The sequence below is a fragment of the Loxodonta africana genome, chromosome 10 (assembly GCF_030014295.1).
Source record: "Loxodonta africana isolate mLoxAfr1 chromosome 10, mLoxAfr1.hap2, whole genome shotgun sequence".
In the NCBI taxonomy this organism is placed as follows: Eukaryota; Metazoa; Chordata; class Mammalia; order Proboscidea; family Elephantidae; genus Loxodonta; species Loxodonta africana.
Genome location: NC_087351.1, coordinates 105069279 through 105090302, shown reverse-complemented (window position 1 = coordinate 105090302; position 21024 = coordinate 105069279). Strand labels below are relative to the sequence as shown.

General features: G+C 45.7%; 1 protein-coding gene across 1 annotated transcript in view; it reads left to right on the top strand.

The window, feature by feature from the left end:
- Positions 1-1996: 1996 nt before the first annotated feature.
- FBLN5 (fibulin 5) overlaps positions 1997-21024 on the top strand; it is a 96310-nt gene continuing 77282 nt past the window's right edge. The window contains exons 1-4 of the mRNA XM_003408826.3: positions 1997-2423; positions 5811-5865; positions 9390-9441; positions 12021-12275. Coding sequence (XP_003408874.1) covers positions 2407-2423; positions 5811-5865; positions 9390-9441; positions 12021-12275 — 379 coding nt within the window. The 5' untranslated portion in view covers positions 1997-2406. The remainder of the gene's footprint in view (positions 2424-5810; positions 5866-9389; positions 9442-12020; positions 12276-21024) is intronic.

The window sequence follows — 21024 nt, the reverse complement described above, 5'->3', positions numbered from 1 at the left end:
TTGCTATTATAAGCAATGGGGCCATGAACAACCTTGTAAGCATACTGTATTTTCAAAAATTTTATTAATTTTGTTGTTGAGTAGAATATATTTTTTAAAATGGTTTATTATGGAAAATTTCAAACATATACAAAGTAGATAGAATAGTTTAATGGATGGACACTCAGCTTCAACAGCTATCAACATTCTGCTGCTCTTAAAAAATATATTTGTAGTAAAATATATATAACAAAACATTTGCCAATGAAACATTTTTTACATGCACAGGTCATTGACATTGGTTACATTTATTATGTTGTGTAACCATCATCACTATTTGTTTACAAATTATTTCACCACCGTTAGTAATAATAAACTCACTGTCCTTTAAGCTAAGGCTCCCCCTTTCCCCTCCCTTCTGCCCCTGGTAACCACTGATAAACTTTGGTCTCTATACATTTGCCTATTTCGTGTAAGTAGGATCTTGTGACTGACTTATTTTGCTTCAGCGTTTTCAAGATTCACAGTGTTGTAGCATATATCTGGGTTTCATTTCTTTTCATGGCAGAATAATATTCCACTGTACGTTTATACCACATTTTGTTGATAGACATTTTGGTCGTTTCTACTTTTTGTCTATTGTACTGTAATGGACATTGTTGTACAAGTTTCTGTTTGTGTTCCTGCTTTCAATTCTTTTGGTGTGGACTGCTCTCAGTATACCTAGGACTGGAATTGCCGGATCATATGGTGGTCCTGTTTTTCACTTTTTCAGAAACTGCCAAACTGTTTTCCCACATTCTGCCTTTCTTGTTTAAATGTAAGGCACTTTTAGAGTGGGATTCCATTTCCTTCCAAGAAAATGCCCTTTGAGAAGGCTAAATATGTACACTTTTGAGCCTCAGCTGTATCAGTGAATAGCTCTGTGACCATGAGGAAGTTACCTCCCCTCTCTTAACCCTGCATCCCAGTAAAATGTGGATGATAATTCTTACTACTTGGAGTTGTAGTGAGGAGAAAGGACCTGATGCAGGGCTTTTCAAATGCTAGCTAGCGTGGGGCCCTGGTGGTGCAGTGGTTAAGAGTTCAGGCTGCTAACCACAAGGTTGGCAGTTCAAATCCACCAGCTGCTCCTTGGAAACCCTATGGAGCAATTCTACTCTGTCCTGTAGGCTCGCTATGAGCCGGAATCTACTCGAAAAAGAGCTTGGGTGGAGAGGAAAGGTGAGGGTGGGAGGGGAACAGAGGGGCTTTGGCTACAGCCACTCCACCTTCATCTTCAATAGAAGAGTGTCTTTGGTAAGATTTCATTCAATAACAGTTTCAGTGCTAAAAAAAGAAATTGTGTGAAACCACCGATGTAATGCATTCAAAGGACCTGGCTAGTGCTAGCGTGTGACCATCCATCATTCTGTTTTCCCTAACTGCCCCTTTGTTTCTCCAAGTCACCTTTTTACTGGCTAAAATCATGTTTGAGTCAGGAAATTTTCTTAAGATGCCAGTGAGAATAAGGAGCTGGGGAGGGAGAGAAGAGCGTACTAACCGACATTTGCATCACACAAGCCGATGTCTAGCATTAGCACCAGTGGAGTCCATCCTCTTCCTCTTCCCCACCCCCTCATCCTCCCCACCTCATCTTCTGGAAAACGGTGAGTCTCCTCTTAACTTACCCCAAGCCTCCACTAAATTGGTTCCGGTTTCCCAATAAGCCACAAGTTTCTGGTCCCTGTAACTGTGTTTGTCACGAATTCAACTTATTCTTCTCCCAGAGGCTAATAACTTTCATGAGTGTGTGCTGAGTGGCCCTCCTCTCCACCTTAGCCACGTCTGCCCAAAGCCCCCCCTCGAGCCCTGGGGTGTCCTCCCTGGGTGGGTAACTAAAGGGTCAATCGGCCCTCCCAGCCCCTCGCACCCCACCCTCCCGCACTTGCCGGCCAATCGCCTCCACAAGAGATGCTCAGAGCCCGAGTGCGGCTGCTCCAGACGTCCCAGCGAAGGCTTCTCCTCCCAGCGCTGAGCACTTGGTCCTGGCAGACACCCCAAGATTGTTGTGAGGAGTCTAGCCAGTTGGTGAGCGCTGTAATCTGAACCAGCTGTGTCCAGACTGAGGCCCCATTTGCATTGTTTAACATACTTAGAAAATGAAGTGTTCATTTTTAACATTCCTCCTCCAATTGGTTTAATGCTGAATTACTGAAGAGGGCTAAGCAAAACCAGGTGCTTTCTCTGTGGACGCTCCAGTGGCTCCGAGGACCGAGGCTCTCCCCTCTTTCTCCCCGTGACTCGCCGGTCCCCTCTGGAATAAAAACCTCGGCAAGGCCGGAGGGCCCAGCAGAGACTGAAGTTCAAGAACTCCTCTGAGTGTCTCTGAGTGCTGTGAGCTCTGCTTCTCTTTCCCTTCGCTTCTCCTCCTCACACTTCGTGGATATGCCAGGATTCAAAAGGTAGGTTCTTGGGTCTGGATTTTTTTTCTTCAGGGTCTGGAAAGTTTACTAAAACCCGATGGGTGGAAAGTGGCTATGGCTGTGTTTCAGACTGTGTCAGGATATTGGAAAAGGCAGAGCTAGTGATGCAATGATATGGGTAATTATAAAAAGCTGCGTCTCTGTAATTTCCATCTTGAAGCCTTCTTTTGGGAGTGGGTGTTTTACGATATAGTTCCAGACGTCAGCATCTGAGAGAGGGCTGCAAAAACCTCAGAGCTTTTTTATTGCTCTTTCTTTTAGGAAAGGGCAGCAGCTTTGTGTGTTGTCATTATTATTTTTAATTTTTAAATCTATATTTTGAATTTGGGAGACCGATGGCTAGTTCACTAGCAGTTATTTTGGTTCATCTGCTGTTGGACAAGAGAAGGTGCTAGCTGAACGTGCTGATGCTGGCCCTGTATGTCTGTGTGGGGTTCACAGAGGGCATGGGACCCAGAAGTTTCAAGCCAATGGGAAGTGGGAACTGCCGACAGAAATACATGTAAGCAGACGCTTTGCTGTTCTTTTAGAAAATTGCAGTTCCAGTCAAGAAATCCTTAAACCTTGAAGAGCTTTAGCTAGATGACATCTGCATGGCCTATCCATGGAATTCTTGCAACATAGTTGCTTGAAACAAATTAACTCTGTGTGTGTGTGTGTGTGTGTGTGACAACTGAGCTGTAATAATGTCATCTTGGATTGGGGACCAGCCCCCCTGTGTCAGACAGTGCTGAGATTTGGTTGGTCTCTCCAGCTTTCCTCATATTTTAGGATACTGGATGAAATGGGTGCTTGAGAAAGATCCTGGAACCAGTTATGAGCATTAAAACAAACAAACAAACAAACCGGTTGCCATTGAGGCTATTCCAACTTATAGCAACCCTATGGGACACAGTAGAACTGCCCCCATAGGGTTTCCAAGGCTGTAATCTTTATGGAAGCAGACTGCTAAGACCCCCACTATTGCTATAAAAAAAAAAAAATAGGTAGTTCATTTATGGGTTTTTCTTGACAAGGTGCAGCTATTTGCGCTGCTGTGAGGGCAGCAGTTCTTGGGTCTTATTTCAGTTCAGGAAAGCCGTCTCTGTTAGTCTGGAGCTTGTTTGGCCCCTAGGATTCAACTGTGGCTCCTCCAGGAGGCTGAGTTTGAGACTGTGCCTCTCAGTGGAGACCTGTCGCCTAGGCTGCCCTGTAGCCAGAAGGAATGGGGGAGTGGGGCAGGGGAGAAGGGGGTTAGCATGCCTTTTCCACTAGCTCTTGAAGTCTACTGGATTCATCAGCTTGCTCTGTCTCCAACATAAACGAGACAGGGTTTTATAACCAACTGAAAGGAAACTTCATGTGAAGAAACAGGAAAACATTGAAATTCATAATATACAGACTGGAAAATAAATTTGTTATTGTTCTTTCATTCCTTCCAGATATAAATCTGGCTGTTGCAAATATCAAAAAGCTCCAGGATTTGGCTCTGCACTTATAAGGTCAGAGCTGTCTCCAACGCTCTAGAACCTGGCTCACGCAGGCACTTAGATGAAATGAAAACCGATGGACTTTCAGGGTCTTTATTCTTTTGGTCGGGGAAGAGGTAGAGGAAGTGGGCTTTTGCCTGTGCTGGCACCACCTCATGCTTGGTTCCCTCTGGATGTTGAACGAGTCACCTCCATTCTGGGGCCTTCCAAGTGCCCACCGTTGTTATGTGTCATGGATGTGAGCGTGCTTTGTAATCTATCAAACACTCTCGAAAGGGAGGGATTATGAAGCAGAGGAGCATGTTGGCAGTAACAGGCCACCAAACCCTGCCACAGGCTTAACCGACCGGCAAGATTTATATCTGCAAGTCCATTGCCCCACTGAAGAATCCTTCAAGATCACCTCCTCCAGAAAGCCTTCCCTGACCTTCCTCTCCCTCTCTCCAGCGTGGCTCTCATGGAACCCCGTGGGTGTTTCTGTGGGTGTCTTTGCCACAGTGTATTGATATTATTGCTTTGTGGGGTTCCCCAACCAGTTCTTGAGGGCAGTGATTGGGTTTTAATATTAGAGCTCTTATGCCTAGCCTCCATGCCTGAAGTAGTAGTCGCTCAGATGAGTAGCACTAAATAATGCTCTACATTTGCATGGATTTTGTATTTTTGAAGCATGTTTGCATATGTATAACCACGATCCTACTGGATAAGGTTTGCAAGGGATGAAGAGAAACTGCAGGCTCAGAGAGGTTTAGTTGCTTGTGAATGGCAGAGCCAGCCTGACCCAGGCTTTCTTGATTCCTCGTCCTGAGTTTTCTCATTGAGTTTCTTCTTCTCTGGGCAGCCCAGGTTCACAGGATCTTCAGGGGCAGCTGGGCAGCAGTTTTCCCAGGCTGTGCTGGGAGGGCCATGTGGGAGGATAGGCAGTCGGAGCCCACCTGTTGATGGGAGGGAGCATGCAGGGGGGTTAACATTTTGGGGCTGGGGGCTTCATGTATGTGGAGCAGGCTCTGGTTTAGTGACATGACTGCAGCACCTTCTGTGGAACTCAGAGTACCTCACGTTTAGACTCTGATTTCCTGTCTTGGTTTGAGGGCTTGATCAGGGCTCTTTCACCCTGCAATCATTTCTTAATGAAGACATTAGCAAATCTTGCTGAAGGAAAAAAAACAACAGTTGCCATCAAGTTGACTCCTATTCATAACAACCCCATGTGTGTCAGAGTAGAACTGCATGCCATAGAGTTTTCAGTGGCTAATCACCAGGCTTTTCTTCTGAGGCACCTGTGTGTGAACTCAATCTGCCAACCATTCAGTTAACAGCTGAGTGTTTTAACCATTTGCGCCACCTGAAAAAAAAAAAAAAAACCAAACCCATTGTCATCAAGTTGATTCCTACTCATAGTGACCCTATAGGACAGAGTAGAACTGCCTCACAGGGTTTCCCAGGCTGTAAATCTTTGAGGAAGAAGACAACTTCCTCCCCTGCGGAACAGCTGGTGGTTTCAAGCCAGCGACCTTTCCGTTAGCAGCTGAGTGCCTAACCACTGCACCACCAGGGCCCTGTCCTTGTACCACCCAGGGACTCCAAAACCAGTTGCCGTTGAGCTGATTCTGACTCATGGAGTACAGAGGAGCTGGTAAATATGTTATTAATATCATGATGGTGGATTTTAGACTTTTTTTTTAAGCAGCAGAACTTTTAATTAAAAAATGTGATTTTATATGAAACAAGTAGGAGAGGCACTGTTCTGTTTGGTAAGGTTAGAGCACCTGGATGGAGTTCCCCCTCAACTCTGAGCATACAGAGAGTGGCCGTTATAAATGCCTGGGTGGTGTGGGGTCACATCTCCCAGACCTGGGTGTTTCTCGGGCGTTTATATTTGACTTCTCACCCTCCACAGGATACTCACCGTTACCATCCTGGCTCTCTGTATTCCAGGTCCTGGGAATGCACAGGTAAGATTTTGTTCCTTTTAATGATCTAGAAACGTGTTGACAGCCAAGGTGAGGGATCCCAGCTGTGCATTTTAGAGTCCTGGATTGTGGGGATGGAAGGGCCTTTGGGTTTCTGTAATCTGAGCTCTTGGTTTTACAGAGATGAAAGCTGAGGCTCAGAGAAGGGGAGAGACTTGCCCCAGTGTCAGGGCCGGGACCTGAACTCCCAACTTCTGATCCAGGCCTTGTTTAATCAGATCATGCTGCTTCCTTTGTGTTGGTCTACTGAAATATGGTAAAAATTCTCTTTGTTGCTGAGGGTCAATGCCTGTGTGTCTCCCACTGGGTCTGTATGTGTTTGGGGAGGGGTCGTGGAGTACCCCAAAGACACCAACATGTGTGTTGGGGTCATTCAGCTCCAGACCTGGGGCCCATCTCTGGGTGGAAAGGACCATGAGGTTAGGCCCACAGCAAGGCCTGGGGAGAAGCCTGCAGCCTCCTGGCCTTTATAAAGCCACAGGAGACCTGTTCCCGTTTGTGTCAGCCCTTGAGACATGTGGCCAGATCTTCCCTGAAAGCTCAGAGCAGCCTCTCCTCAACTCTGGTTTAGGACAGAAATGAGAGAAGCCCCACCTCTGAGCAGAGCTCAAGGGTTGCAGGATGATAGGGGAATATTTTTTCCCTTCATATTTTGAACATATCTGGCCCATTGGGAGGAAAAGGATCTTGGGAAGAGTAACAAAGAGCTTTAAGCCTTGGAGGGACCTTGGAGTCTTCTCATCCAGCCCTCTTGTTGTACAGACGAGGAAATCTAGGCCCAGAGGGGCCAGTGGTGACATTGTTGTGTTCACTGCATTTTGGGCACTTTATGTATATTGGCACATTTAGTCCTTACAAGTATGTAAAAAGTAAGTACTATTATTTCCATTTTACAGATGAGGAAACTGAGATATAGAACACTTATGCAGCTAATAGGTATCAGAGTGAATATTCAAACCCAGATAGTCCAGAGGATTTGAACCCACTTCCAGGACTTAGTTGGAAAACCAGGGCAGGAACCCGGGTCTTCTGGCCTCCCAAGCTCTGTAGGAACTGTCTCCTGGCTCTTCTGCTCCAAGGCCTGGGACACCTGAACCTGCTCCCAGGCATGCAGGCCAAATCTCTACACCGTAGCTCAGGGAAGCCGAGCCCTCTGCTGCAGTGGGAAGGCAGGGATCTGAAGATGTGGAGGTACGAGGTCAGGGATGGGAGCTCTCTGGTTGGAAACATCCCCTCCAACCCTGCCGGTCATTCCTATAAAATGGCAGGCTCCAAGGTCTTCGCTGAATGGCCCACTCGTTGCCCACTCCAAGACATTTTTTACAATTACATGAAGTTGTAACTTAACTTATGTGCGAAGTCTTCAGCACTCTGGGGTTGTTGAGATCTACCTGTTTCTGGAAGCATAGTTATCTCACTGAGATTGAAATCAAGGCATTCCCCATTTCTTTTCACTGAAAACCAACTGCATCTGCGGTGTAGCTTTTATTTTATGGCTTCAGAGTTAGGCAGAAGACTTCATAGGAGCAAAGAGCTCATGTTGGGCTCTGAGAAGATGAGATAAAACATCATCCAGAGAAAGAGTCATGGTCCTTTAACAGGCTTATCCATCCCTGGAAAGGGGCTGAAGACAGGTGTAGACACCTGGTGATAAGACGTGGTTAACACTGCCCTTCTTAACCAGAGCCTTGAAAAAGCCCAACAACTGTCTGCTAAAAAGGAGGTTTATTTTATGAACCAACAGTATGGGGGTGGGAGCTTAAGAAGTAATGCTAAGTATTAAAAAAAAAAAAATGTAACTATATAGGGATCATAATAGGTGTTGCTATTGACTATGCAAAGGCATTCGACTGTGTGGATCATAACAAATTATGGGTAACGTTGGGAAGAAAGAGAATTCCAGAACACTTAATTGTGCTCATCAGGAACCTTTACATAGATCAAGAGGCAGTTGTTCGGACAGAACAAGGGGACACTGATTGGTTTAAAGTCAGGAAAGGTGTGAGCCAGGATTGTATTCTTTCACCATGCCTATTCAATCTGTATGCCGAGCAAATAATCTGAGAAGCTGGACTATATGAAGAAGAACTGGGCATCAGGATTGGTGGAAGACTCATTAACAGCCTGCATTATGCAGTTGACACAACCTTGCTTGCTGAAAGTGAAAAGGACTTGAAGCACTTACTAACGAAGATCAAAGACCACAGCCTTCAGTATGGATTGCACCTCAACATAAAGAAAACAAAAATCCTCACAACTGAACCAATGAGCAATATCATGATAAATGGGGAAAAGATTGAAGTTGTCAGGGATTTCATTTTACTTTGATCCACGATCAACAGCCATGGAAGCAACAGCCAAGAAATCAAGAGATGTATTGCATTGGGTAAATCTGCTGCAAAGGACCTCTTTAAAGTGTTGAAGAGCAAAGATGTCACCTTGAAGACTAAGGTGCACCTGACCCAAGCCATAGTATTTTCAATCACATCATATGCATGTGAAAGCTGGACAATAAATAAGGAAGATTGAAGAAGAATTGATGCCTTTGAATCGTGGTGTTGGAGAAGAATATTGAATATACCATGGACTGCCAGAAGAACGAATAAATCTGTTTTGGAAGAAGTACAACCAGAATGCTCCTTAGAAGCAAGGATGGCGAGACTGTGTCTTACATACGTTGGACATGTTGTCAGGAGGGATCAGTCTCTGGAGAAGGGCATCATGCTTGGCAAAGTAGAGGGTCAGCGGAAAAGAGGAAGACCCTCAATGAGATGGATTGACACAGTGGCTACAACAATGAGCTCAAGCGTAACAATGATTGTAAGGATGGCAGGACTGGGCAGTGTTTCGTTCTGTTGTGCATAGGGTCGCTATGAGTCAGACAACAACATGATGGGGGTCTTAAAAATGACTTTATTATGGTAAAATATATATAACATAACATTTGCCACTTAAAAGTGTACAATTCAGTGACATTAATTACATTCACAATGTTGTGTAACCATCGCTACTATTTCCAAAACTTTTATCACCCCAAACAAACTGAGTGCTCATTGAGCAGTCACTTCCCATTCCCCCTCCACCAGCCCCTGGTCACCACTAACCTAATTTTGTCTCTCTGCATTTGCCTATTCTATGTATTTCATGTAAATGTGATCATACGATATGTATCATTCTGTGTCCAATTTATTTTGCTCAGCATGACGTTTTCAAGGTCCATCTGTGCCATAGCATGTGTCAGAACTTTATTCCTTTTTTATGGCTGAATGATAGTATGGATGGACCACATGTTGTTTACCCATTCATCAATTGTTGGACACTTGGGTTGTTCCCACCCTTTGGCTATTGTGATTAGTGCTGTAATGAACATTGGTGGATGCACGGATGGCTTTTTTTTTTTCTCTACTCCATTTTTCAAGTGTTCTGTGATGCAGGGGCAGTATTTTCCAGTAAAATGCAAGGATGAACAGTGACCTTGCCTCTCTCTTCTCTCTCCTTCCCTACAGCAACAATGCAGTAATGGTTTTGACCTGGATCGCACGTCAGGACAGTGCTACGGTGAGGTCACTGCAAACCCTTCCCTGGGGCAGGGGCTTCAGGGACAGCTGTAGCCCAGGGCTACTTCCTTCTCAGCTAACGTTCCGTATTGTCAAACCTGTGTTAGCCTTGCCCGTGGAAGAAAACGGCGCGGTAGAATGAGTGAAGTCAATGGCACCCTTTCCTTGATCACCTTCTTTAGTGCTGTGAGGGACTAAAGATGAGTAAGAATTGGTCCCCATCCTGAACGAGCTTTGCCTTCATATTAGTCTTCTATTGCTGCCATAACATATTGCCAGAAACTTTGTAGATTTAACAACACAAATTTATTATTTCCCAGTTCTGTAGATCGGAAGTCCAACATGGGTCTCCCTGGGCTACCATGAAGATATGGGCAGGAGGCTGTGTTCCTTTCTGGAGGCTCTAGGGGAGAATCCATTTCCTTGCTCATGCGGGTTGTTGGCAGAATTCAGTTTCTTGTAGTTGTAGGGCTAAAGACCTTGACTCCTTGTGGCTATTAGCTGAGGGTCATTCTCAGCTTCTAGGGGCCACCCTATTCCTTGATTCTTGCCCCCCACCCCCTTCCTTCCATCCTCAAAGCCAGCGATGGCAGGTCAAGTCCTTCTCATGCTTCAAATCGCTCCTTCTTCTTCTTCTTCCATTGCTGTATCTCTCTCACCAACCCTTCTGCCTCTTATTTCACTTTAAAGAACTCACGTGATTAATTGGGTCCACCCAGATACTCCAGGATAATCTCCCCCATCTCAAGGTCAGTTTACTAGCAACCTTAATTCTATCTGCAGCCTTAATTCCCTTTTGCCATATAATGTAACAAGTTCTGGGGATTAGGACATAGACATTTTGGGGCGGGGGGTGGGGGCAGGATGCCATTCTGCCTACCATGTCATTCAATAGGAGGAATAGATCCAGAAATAGTGAATTTAGTGACAGGGTGATATAAAGTCATTGCCAGTAAAGGCGAAAGCAATAGACCTTGCAAAAGATGAAGAGAGAATGATGGTTTGAGTCTGGGGTCCATAAAGAAAGCCTTCATGCAGGTCACATGTGAATTGGGTATTGAAGGATGAGTAGGATCCTGAGAAACGGCATTATAGGTAGAAGGAATAGCATAAACAAAGACCAGAGTTGGAAAGGATGTTCATAGTATAGAATGCTTTGGTGTGGATGCAGCATAAGGTATATGAAAAGAACAAGGCAGCCCCTCTTCTCCCCACCTCTGGCACTGATTAGTATATATAATCAGGTCTGCTGTTTATACTGGAGTCAGGTTCAGGCCTCCCCCACCATAGCTGGTTGCCATTGAGTTGACTCTGACTCATGGTAACCCCGTGTGTGTCAGAGTAGAACTGTGCTCAACAGGGTTTTCAATGGCTGGTTATTCAGAAGCGTATTGCCAGGCCTTTCTAGGCACTTCTGAGTAGATGCGAACCTCCAGTCTTTCAGTTAACAGCTGAGCGTGTTAACCATTTGTGCCACCCAGGAACTCCTACCCTTACCCTAAAACCAAAAAAAAACAAACGCGTTGCCGTCGAGTCGATTCTGACTCATAGCGACCCTACAGGATAGTATAGAACTGCCCCATAAAGTTTCCAGGGAGCACCTGGTGGATTCGAACTGCTGATCTTTTGGTTAGCAGATGTAGCTCTTAACAACTACACCACCAGGGTTTCTACACCACCATCCTTACCCTAGCAAGGCTGATTTTCTAGAGAACCCATCTCTTGTCTCCAGGCATAACGGCCTGGCTGGAAATGGGCCCTGTTTGCCAGCTTGGTGTGAGCTGACTTTAAAGTAAGGCTCTGCTTTCTGAACAAGTAGCTAGCGCTCAGCCAAGCCTTCTCTTTCTTGATGCAAGAGACTCTTTCTCCCCTGCCCCGCTACTATTTGGAGTAGAAGTGGGAACCATCTTTGGTCCATTTCAGTGTTTCCAGAGAGCAAGATATGCAAACGGATTACCTGAGATGTTTTTAGATGGGACCCCACAGATAAACACTCAATTTTAGTAGTAGAGCCATGGTGGCACAGTAGTTAAGAGCTCAGCTGCTAACCAAAAGGTTGGTAGTTTGAATCCACCAGCCGCTTCCTGGAAACCTTATGGGGCAGTTCTACTCTGTCCTATAAAGTCTCTATGAGTCGGAATAAACTTGACAGCAACCGGTTTGTTTTTTTCAGCTTATATTGAATTCTACCATTATCTTCTATATATGCTAATTGGCAATGATTCTCATTTGCTGCAGTAATACAAGATTAAAAAATATGTTTACTTGGATTTCAAAGGTGAGTTGATCTAAAGAATTATATTGTGTAAATAATACAGGTTTTTGTAGATATGAACAAAATCATGATGGTGGTATTTGAGCTTTTGATGTTCAGGTGACACTGGTCAATTTGATTCAGTTCAGCCCATATTTAGGAGCGCCTGCCCATGATGAGCCAGGGACTGCCCTAGGTGGTTGGGAGCAGGTGCAGCTGTTCTGGGGTCCTTCAAGTTGTTCTTGGCACAAGTTCTGCTTGAATAAACACTATGTACAGTGTGGCCAAGAGGCCCCTAACACGTGTCCTCTCTGTGATCCTTCCAGATGTAGATGAATGCCGGACCATCCCTGAGGCCTGCCGAGGAGACATGATGTGTGTTAACCAAAATGGCGGATATTTATGCATCCCCCGAACAAACCCAGTGTATCGAGGGCCCTACTCAAATTCCTTTTCGACCCCTTACTCAGGTCCATACCCAGCAGCTGCCCCACCGCTTTCAGCTCCAAACTACCCCACGATTTCGAGACCTCTCATATGCCGCTTTGGATACCAGATGGATGAAAGCAACCAGTGTGTGGGTGAGTAGTCTAGCATCTAGCCTTCTCTCCCATTGTGCTTTGGTGAAGGCATTACCTGAACCCAGCATGTCCAGCTCCAAGAGGTTGTTAGCTACTACTCAGTACACCGGTGAAGCAATGACTTATTTTCTATAGAGTTATACCACTCACAGAAGCCTGTATCTCTGGGTCCCCTCTAACCTTGAGGTGTGGCTTGCTGTCTTATTCACAGTTCTCCAGAGAGTCAACTTTTTCTTTCATTTTTTAATTTTCATTTATTGCTTACATATATATCTAAATTCCAAGCTTGTATTTCAATTCAGTAATAAATGCATTTGGTCAAACTCAGTAAGTGAAAATTCCAGAGACGAGCTAGAAAGGGCCAGAGCTGTCTCTTCAACTCCCCCACCCTTGAATGGAACATAGGCTCCTGCAATAGAAGAACCCTTGAAAACTAAGGCCAACCTTTCTAGAAAGAAAATTGGTTCTTTGGATGGGTACCAAATGCTCACCTGGCCTAAAGGAGCCTTGCTGATGGGAACTTATAGCAAGAATAGCCACCGGGAGGAAGGAGACACCATAGCCATGAGGCCCCAGTGGAGTTGGTGAGTAGCGTGGCTGATACCCTAGTGAGCTTTGGTGTTTTGTTGCCCAGTATGGCCTTGGAGAAGGATTATCTGGGATCCTTCCTGGTCCCCGTAGCTGTGGTTTTACCAATACCTTATAACTGTCTCCAGCTTTGGGAGATGTCCTAGAGTGATGGCCTCCAAACTCTTGATGGTGGACCACATCTGCAAAATCTTTTTGAGCCTAGACCCCCCCCATTAGATGTATATTTATAACTTATATACATATACTATTACGCTAATACAGTTTGTGGAGTATAAAGTATACATAAAAAATAGACAACCTAAAAGCATGTGATAAAAATAAATACAAATTCAGATTCTAACAGTTCTTTTCATACTCCAACGGTTTGGGAGACCATTGGTCTATCAGGTGAGATTCTCGATGGTCCCATTTCAGGGCTCTCACCAACTGTTAGAGAGGTGGCGCTGGTTATTTTATAATGTCTTCTATATAAATTTTTTTTTCTATATGTTCATGCAAATGAGTGCATTTTCATTTGAGTATATGCAAATAACATGCAAATAAGCCCTCAGAACTACAAGGGAAAATTGGCCACACCTGAACCCAAATTTCCTCATTCTTACTGCTGTGGTCCAGGGGTGTGTGTGTGTGTGAGAGAGAGAGACTGCTCTGGTCCCAGGGGCGTGTGTGTGTGTGTGTGTGTGTGTGTTTGTTTGTGTGGACTCAATGACCTCGCAGCGAAGCTTTGGTGGAGGGGATAGTAACACGCTTCCTTCTAACAAGCTGCAGAACAATAGACCATTATAACTGGACTGGACTTTCACATCTTTCTCTCTCGTCTCTTCATTTTAAAGAAGGGGCTCTAACAGGTTAGGATGGGCATCTCAGCCATCCTGACTCCCAGTGACTCCACTAACCCATGTGGCCTCTCCCATCTGGTAGAAATGACCCCAAAAGAAAATGCAGAGAAAGAGAGGTAAGGGGACTGTTCTCCTGGGAGGGCCCGTAGGGCTCGATAAGCAGTGTGACCAGCCACACTTGTGTAATGACCCTTCCGAGGCACTCCAGCTCTCGGGAGGGCCAGATGGTGGTAGTATAGACTGTGCTACCTGATGTCCTGGGCGGTCCCACAGGCCCCTTTAGCAGAGCAGCTGGGAACTGTCACCAGGCTCTCAGAAGTGCCCCTCCCTCCCACAGACTCTCCCCAGGATCCTGGTGCCCTTGAAAATAAGGATGTGGCTGGGAAACCTATTCACCCATGCTCCCTGTGACGTCATGCAATTTATGGCTCTGAACCTGTCACACGGGAGACGGAGGGCCTGCATAATGGCGCTTTTGTAAGAAGAATACAATGTAGGAACCCTAGCAAGGGCTGGCACAAGGCCCATCCATTTCCAAAAAGTCCAGCATTATGCATTCATAAGTGTGAGTTCTTTCTTCCTTCCCTTTACCCAGCCCCACTGTTTCCTGTCTTACCAAAGGCTTTCCACCAGGCCCTGCAGAGGTCCTTCTGGGCATTGTCAGCAGTGGCCTCACAGGGTGGGAGCAAGAGAAAGGACAGGGAAGGGAGGCTCTTTCTCCCCTCTGTTCCTTCCAGGAACAGGGATGGGAGAGAGGTGGGCCTGGGAATGGGCAAAAGGGAAGCAAAGGGAATGGGGAAAAGGGTTTTGAACTTACTTTCAAGGAAGTGGTCTTCTTTCTTGTGTCCAAATTAGGCATACCTTGTTCCCATAGGCTAGGCAGGGCCAGGCTGGGAAGGGCCAGGCTCAGTGCTGTGGCCCCAGAGGTGGCAGAAGAGGGGGAGGAAATGAGAAGGGAAAATGGTTGAGAAAAGACAAGGAGGTTAGTTTGGAACAGTAACTGCTGAGAGAAGGAGAACGTCAGGGCTTCCCAGAGCATAGCTCTCATCCTGTGGAGGAAGCATGGGATGACCAGTGTGTAAATCGGGGGAGTTGGGAGACACGTCTGAAACTTTGGTGTTCTGGGTGAGGAGAACATCTCTGAGGAGCAGCATTCTCTTCTTAGGCACAGGGAGGTCAAGAAACTTGTTCAAGGTTACATAGCCAGCGAGGGGGCTGAGTCAGGATTTGAACCCATTCAGGCTCTAGATGAGGAAAACTGAGACTCAGAGAGGTCAAGGTTTGTTCATGGCCCCATAGGGAGTCAGTACCAGCACCAGGATTGAAACTAGGTCTTTCTGTTGTTCTTTTTTATTTTTTCCAACTAAATTTTCTGTTTTGTAAAATTTTGACCTAGACAAAAATAGAGAGAACGCAATGGACGCTCATATACTCACCACCCAGCTTCAGTAGTTATCAGCATAGACTCCATCTTGTATTCTTTACCCTCCCCCAGTGGATGAATTTTAGGCAAATCCCAGCCAGCATATCCTTTTCTCCTAAATACTTCAGAAAGTATCTAAGAGATAAGTATCCTTAAAAAAAAAAAAACCACAATACCATTAACAAAGCTACAGAAATTATCTGTAATTCATATCCTCTTGAAGTGAGGCATGAAAACCATACCAAACCTGTTGCCATCAAGTTGATCCCAACTCATGGCGACCCCATGTGTTATGTAGTAGAACCAAGCTGCATAGGATTTTCTTGGTTGTGATCTTTATGGAAGCAGATCGCCAGGCCTTTCTTCCGTGGCACTGCTGAGTGGGTTTACCATCAACTTTCCCGTTAGTAGTCCAGGTCAGACCATTTTCGCCACCCAAGGACCTCAAAGTGAGGTATGAATTGATAATTCATAACAATTATGATAGGATAATTTTATCATATAATAATAAAAAATACATTATGATAATTCATCACGATCAATAATTCATATTCATTTCTCTGATTGTCTCATTCATGTCTTTTTTCAGTTGGTTTGTTCGAATCCGATCCGAACAAAGTTTACAAATTACTTTTGGTTGACAACCTAATGTCCAAAAAGATGTTTTAATCTTTTTTGTTTCCCTTGCCAATTATTTGTAGAAGAAGTGAGTTATTTGTCCTGAAGAATTTTCTCTGTGAGGAATTTTGCTCATTGCATTCTTGTGGTGATCTTTAACATATTCCTTCACCCCTGTGTTTTCTGTAAACTGATGGTAGTTAGAGCGAAAGGCTCGGTCTGATTCTGATTTAATGTTTTTGGTAAGCTACGTCATAGGTGGAGTCCCTGGGTGGTGCAAATGGTTAAGAGTTGGACTTCTAACCAAAAGGTTGGCTTTCAGGCCCTCCTAGAGACACCTCAGAAGAAAGGCCTGGTCTTCTGCTTCCAAAAGGTCACAGCCTTGGAAGCAGCCCCATGGAGTGTGGTTCTACTCTGCACACTTGGGGGTGCCAAAAGTTGGAATCTACTTGATAGCAGCGAACAACTTCACAGGTAACATTCTTGCTCTCTGGCCCTCTGGTACTCTGCTTTTGTCTGCCTTGAAGAAGCACGTGGAAATCCTCGTTCACTGTGACTTACTTTTTCTGGGTTTTGGACTTACTTTCAAGGAAGTGGTCTTCTTTCTAATGTCCAAATTAGGCATACCTGCCAGGCTGGGCAGGGCCAGGCTCAGCGATGTGGCCCCAGTGCCCCTGAGCTTCCTTCTCTACTTCTCTGTCTTAGATTCCACTTCAGCGGCAACTAGACCTGCTGCCCCTGGAACAAAGTTTGGCCCAGGGTTGAGTCCACGAGCTCCCAGAAGTAAGTCTGGATCACTCGGTATAGTTTTACAGACCGGGTGAATAATGACCCAAGAATTGCAATCCATAAACCCAGGAAGTTTTGTGCCATTAAGAAAACTAGCATCTTGGCCTGGGGGTTTCCAGCATAGGGAAACCCCCACGAGGTGGTAGGACTCAGCCGATTAGGATGTGTCACCCAGACCCTTGAGAGATGTGGTGACTCGCTTCTCCAGGGGCGGGGAGCCAAACCAATGTGGTTAACTGGCAAGGAGGGAGGGCTACCAGGAGCGGATGTTCACCCAACTAGAACTCAACCAAAACCCAGAGAAAAGGCAAAACCAAACACATACGAAGGTTTCTGAGCTGGCCATGTAGACATCTCAGGAGTAGGATGGCGTGAGGTTATCTGGTGCTGCATACTCAGGGCCTGGACCGAGCTGCAGCTGAGGGGCTGGGGCACCGGGATTTGAACCCAGTTCAGGAACTTCCCGATCATGGCCCACAGCACTGTAGAGCTCCCTGCATGTGGATGGCACTTGTTTCTGCATGTCCATCCCCTGTGGGGCTGAATTTGTCACCTCTCTGGGTGGCCATTCCACGCTCTGGCTTTGCAAACCAAGCTGGCTCAATGGCAACATTAGGGACTCCACCACCAACTAATGTTCATGAAATGTTTTATGGGTGAGAAAACAGCTTTTTACAAGAGCTGCGCTACACCAGGGACTGCAGGAATTCTTCCGGTCATTTGTGAAATTACAAGCAATATTTTTATTCTTCCCTTCTGGCCCAAGATGTCTTTTTTGTTGACTTTAGGGCCTCTGAGCAGGCGCAGAGCAGCACACGTGGACCCTTTTAGAAGATGGATGGTGTTGGCCTGAGGCTCTCTCTTAAGTTCTTTTTCCTGACAGTCAGACAATATTTATTCAACTAACGTTTACAGAGCACCTGGTTAGTGCCAGGCTCTGGCCTAGATGCCCAGGTGGACAGGGAGTCTGCTCACGGCCATGGGGCTCTCTCCAGAGCTTGCAGTCAAGGATGGGGATTAGACAAGAACACAAGCAGTTCAAATATAAGGCTTGCTGTTGTCAATTGCTGTCGAGTCGGTTCAACTCATGGCAACCCCCTGTGTACCCAGTAGAGCGGCTCCATAGGGTTTTCAAGGCTGTGACCTTTCAGGAGCAGATCACCAGGCCTGTCTTCCAGCACTTTTGGTGGGGCAGGGGTGGGGGGCTTTGAACCACAAACCTTTCAGCCGGTAGCCGAGCGCTTAACCGTTCATGTTACCCAAGGACTTCGAAGTATAAAGTGGCGTCTGGTAATTCCTGAGACTGAGTATAAAAGAGAAGGAAAGACAGGAAGGCTGTGTCCTGGAGTGGACAGAGCCAGGGCTTGGAAGTTGGACAGGCCTTGCCCTTACCTTGGTTTGGCCACTTCCTAGTTATGAGACTTGGGTCTCGGCTTGCTCATCTGTAAAATGAGTATAACCATGCCTCCCTCACAGATAGCATGTGAAAGTGCTTCGCCCCATGTCTGCACAGAATTTTGTGCAGGAAGTGTTCATTGGGAGACTGCCATCGAAGCAGCCCCGTCTGGCTTGGGATCTTGAGATGATAATCTATAGAAAGATTTGTAGAGTCTGAAATGTATTAAGGGCCTCATTCTTAAAACTTTCAACATTCCCCACAATAGAGCCAGAACCCGGGACACACCCACCTTGGAGCCTCAGGGGAACTTCCAGAAGCAGAGACGCCCGGGGCGGGGGTGGGGGGGGTGGGGGGGGCGGTGGTCTCTGCTCCTGAGGGCTTTTCTCCTTATTTTCTACACAGGCTGCAGGACTCTGGCCTGGGCTGTAACATGAAACCAAGTCCCCAGGATGAGACAAGGAGGAAAAACCATAAAGTTCTTGAATCAGCTGAGGGCGTTGAAACTGAGTGGGCCTGTGGTGGAAATGGGACCCAGGAATGAGGGGCTGTACCGTTGGGTTTGATCAGTTTGTTCACATGTGGCCCCCACGTGGGTTTTCCCATCTGGCTTTAGGTCTTTTTCACTCACGGGCTGGTGGGACTCTGAGCAAGTGGCTCAACCTCTCTGAACCTCAGTTTTTCCATCTGTAAAACATGGGTCACAGTACCAGCCTCCATAGGATGTTTGTGCGAATTAAATGAGATAACGCATGTAAGTTGTTTAGCATGGAGCCTGGCTCATGGTGAGGACTTACTGTGGTTGTTAGCTGTCCCGTTCATGGAGACCCTCAATTTATGCATAACGCATCGGACCTTTATGACCCATTGGGTTTTTGGAAGTAGATCACCTAGTATTTCTTCCTAGCTCATCTTAGTCTGGAAGCTCCGCTGAAACCGGTTCAGCATCACAGCAACAAACAAGGCTCCACTGACAGGTGGCGGCTGCACATGAGGTGCATTGGCCGGGAATCGAACCTGGGTCTCCTGCATGTCAGGCAAGAATTCCACCACTGAACTGCCATTGTTCCCATAAGGACTCACTAGCAGTTATTATAATGAATGTTTTCATTATTTCAATCTTATCATCCCATTAGGAACTCTCTTACTCCAACCCCTAATTCTATTAGTCTGTTACTGTTTTTTCTTTCCCTTGAGAATTAGATTTAAGAGCGCTTGTCTTTTAGAGAGTTCAAGGGTTGAATACTTTTGGATGCTGACTCTATAAGCCTAGGGTGGGGTCCAAGGCTCAGCATTTTTCACAAGCTCCCAGGTGATGTGGGTGCTGCTGTCCAGGGACCATGCTTGATTAGCAGGGCTCGTCCCTCTGCAGGAGCCCTGGTGGCACAGAGGTTAAGGCACTTGGCTGCTAACAGAAAGGTTGGTGGTTCGAACACATCAGCCGCTCTCAGGAGAAAAGACCTGGTGATCTGCTCCTATAAAGATTACAGCCTAGGAAACCCTACAGGGCAGTTCTACACTGCACACTTAGGGTCACTATGAGTTGAAGTCAACTTGGTGGCACCTAAGAACAAGACTGGATTACTGGTCAGTATATGTTTTTTTTATCACTTAATCACTGTACCACCAGGGTTCCTACTGGTCAGTAGCAGTTTTTAAAGGAGCCCTGGTGGCACAATGGTGAAAGCACTCAGCTGCTAACCAAAAGGTCAGCATTTCAAACCCACCAACTGCTCTGTGGGAAAAGAGACCTGGCAATCTCTTCCCACAAAGATTACAGCCTAGGAAACCCTATGGGGGCAGATCTACTCTTATATTGGGCTTCTATGAATCGAAATTGACGCGACAGCACCCAACCACAGCAGTCCCTCTGTCTAGTCTTAAACAGGCCTGCATTTAAAGGAAGGTGGAACCTTTTTTTTTTTCCTGTGTAATTCTATGTGTTTGAATTTGTTGGAAGAATGTATTACATATTTTTCTTGGCTCTGCCCTTATGTTCCTTGGGCAACAAAAAACCCAAAAACAGTTTTTTAAAGGCTGCATGTCGGTAGAACTGGACTTGGATCCCAGATTTGCTACCTGTTTGTCAGGTGACATTAAGAAACTCGCATGACCTCTGAATTAGTTTCCTAGCACTGTGGTAACAAAACACCACAAAGTGGATGTCTTTAAACAATAGAAATGTATTGTCTCACAGTTCTGAAGGCTGGGAGTCTGAAATCAGGGCACCAGCAGGGCCATGTTCTCTCTGAAGGCTCTTGGGAAAGGTCCTTTCTTGTCTCTTCCAGCTTCTGCTAGCCCCAGGCATTCCTTGGCTGGTAGCTGCAGCAGTCTTTTTCCTATTTTATAAAAACGCCACCCAGATTAGATTAGGACTTGCCTTACACCCATAGGACCTCATGCTAATTTAACTGATAATAACATCTCCAAGACCCTAGTTCCTGGGAGTCAGGGCCTTAACATATCTTTTGGAGGGACACAATTTAAACCACAGCAGCCTCTCTGGCAAAAGTTTTATTAGCTATAAAAAGGAGGAGTTGTTTTTATGTTAGAAGTCGTAATTGGGGGTCCGTAGATAGAATTCTGAGAATTCATGAGATTGAATGGGAGAACATTTTGTGTTTTTCCCACCGATCTCTTAATTGAAATTTCACATTACCTTCCATTACATAGGCAACAAACCACTTAGGAGAACTGGTGGCACAGTGATTAACCGCTCGGCTGCTAACCAAAAGGTTTGACAGTTCAAACACACCAGCTGCTCCTTGGGAGAAAGCTGTGGCAGCCTGCTTCCGTAAAGATTCCAGCCTTGGAAATCTGGTGGGCAGTTCTACTCTGTTTTACAGGGTCGCTATGAGCTGGAATCGACTTGACAGCACCAGGTTATTTATTAGTAGTATCTGGGACATTATCAACAATAGAAATACAGATATTTCATATCACATCATAGCTCTGGCAGCTATTCTGTAATATCATTCACTGCACTTCAAAATTATAAAAGATATTAGACCAGCTGCCCAGTCTTGTTCTTGAGTGCACTGATAATGGAACACATGTAGCACAAATTTGTTTGTTTTTGTTTTCCTATTTTGA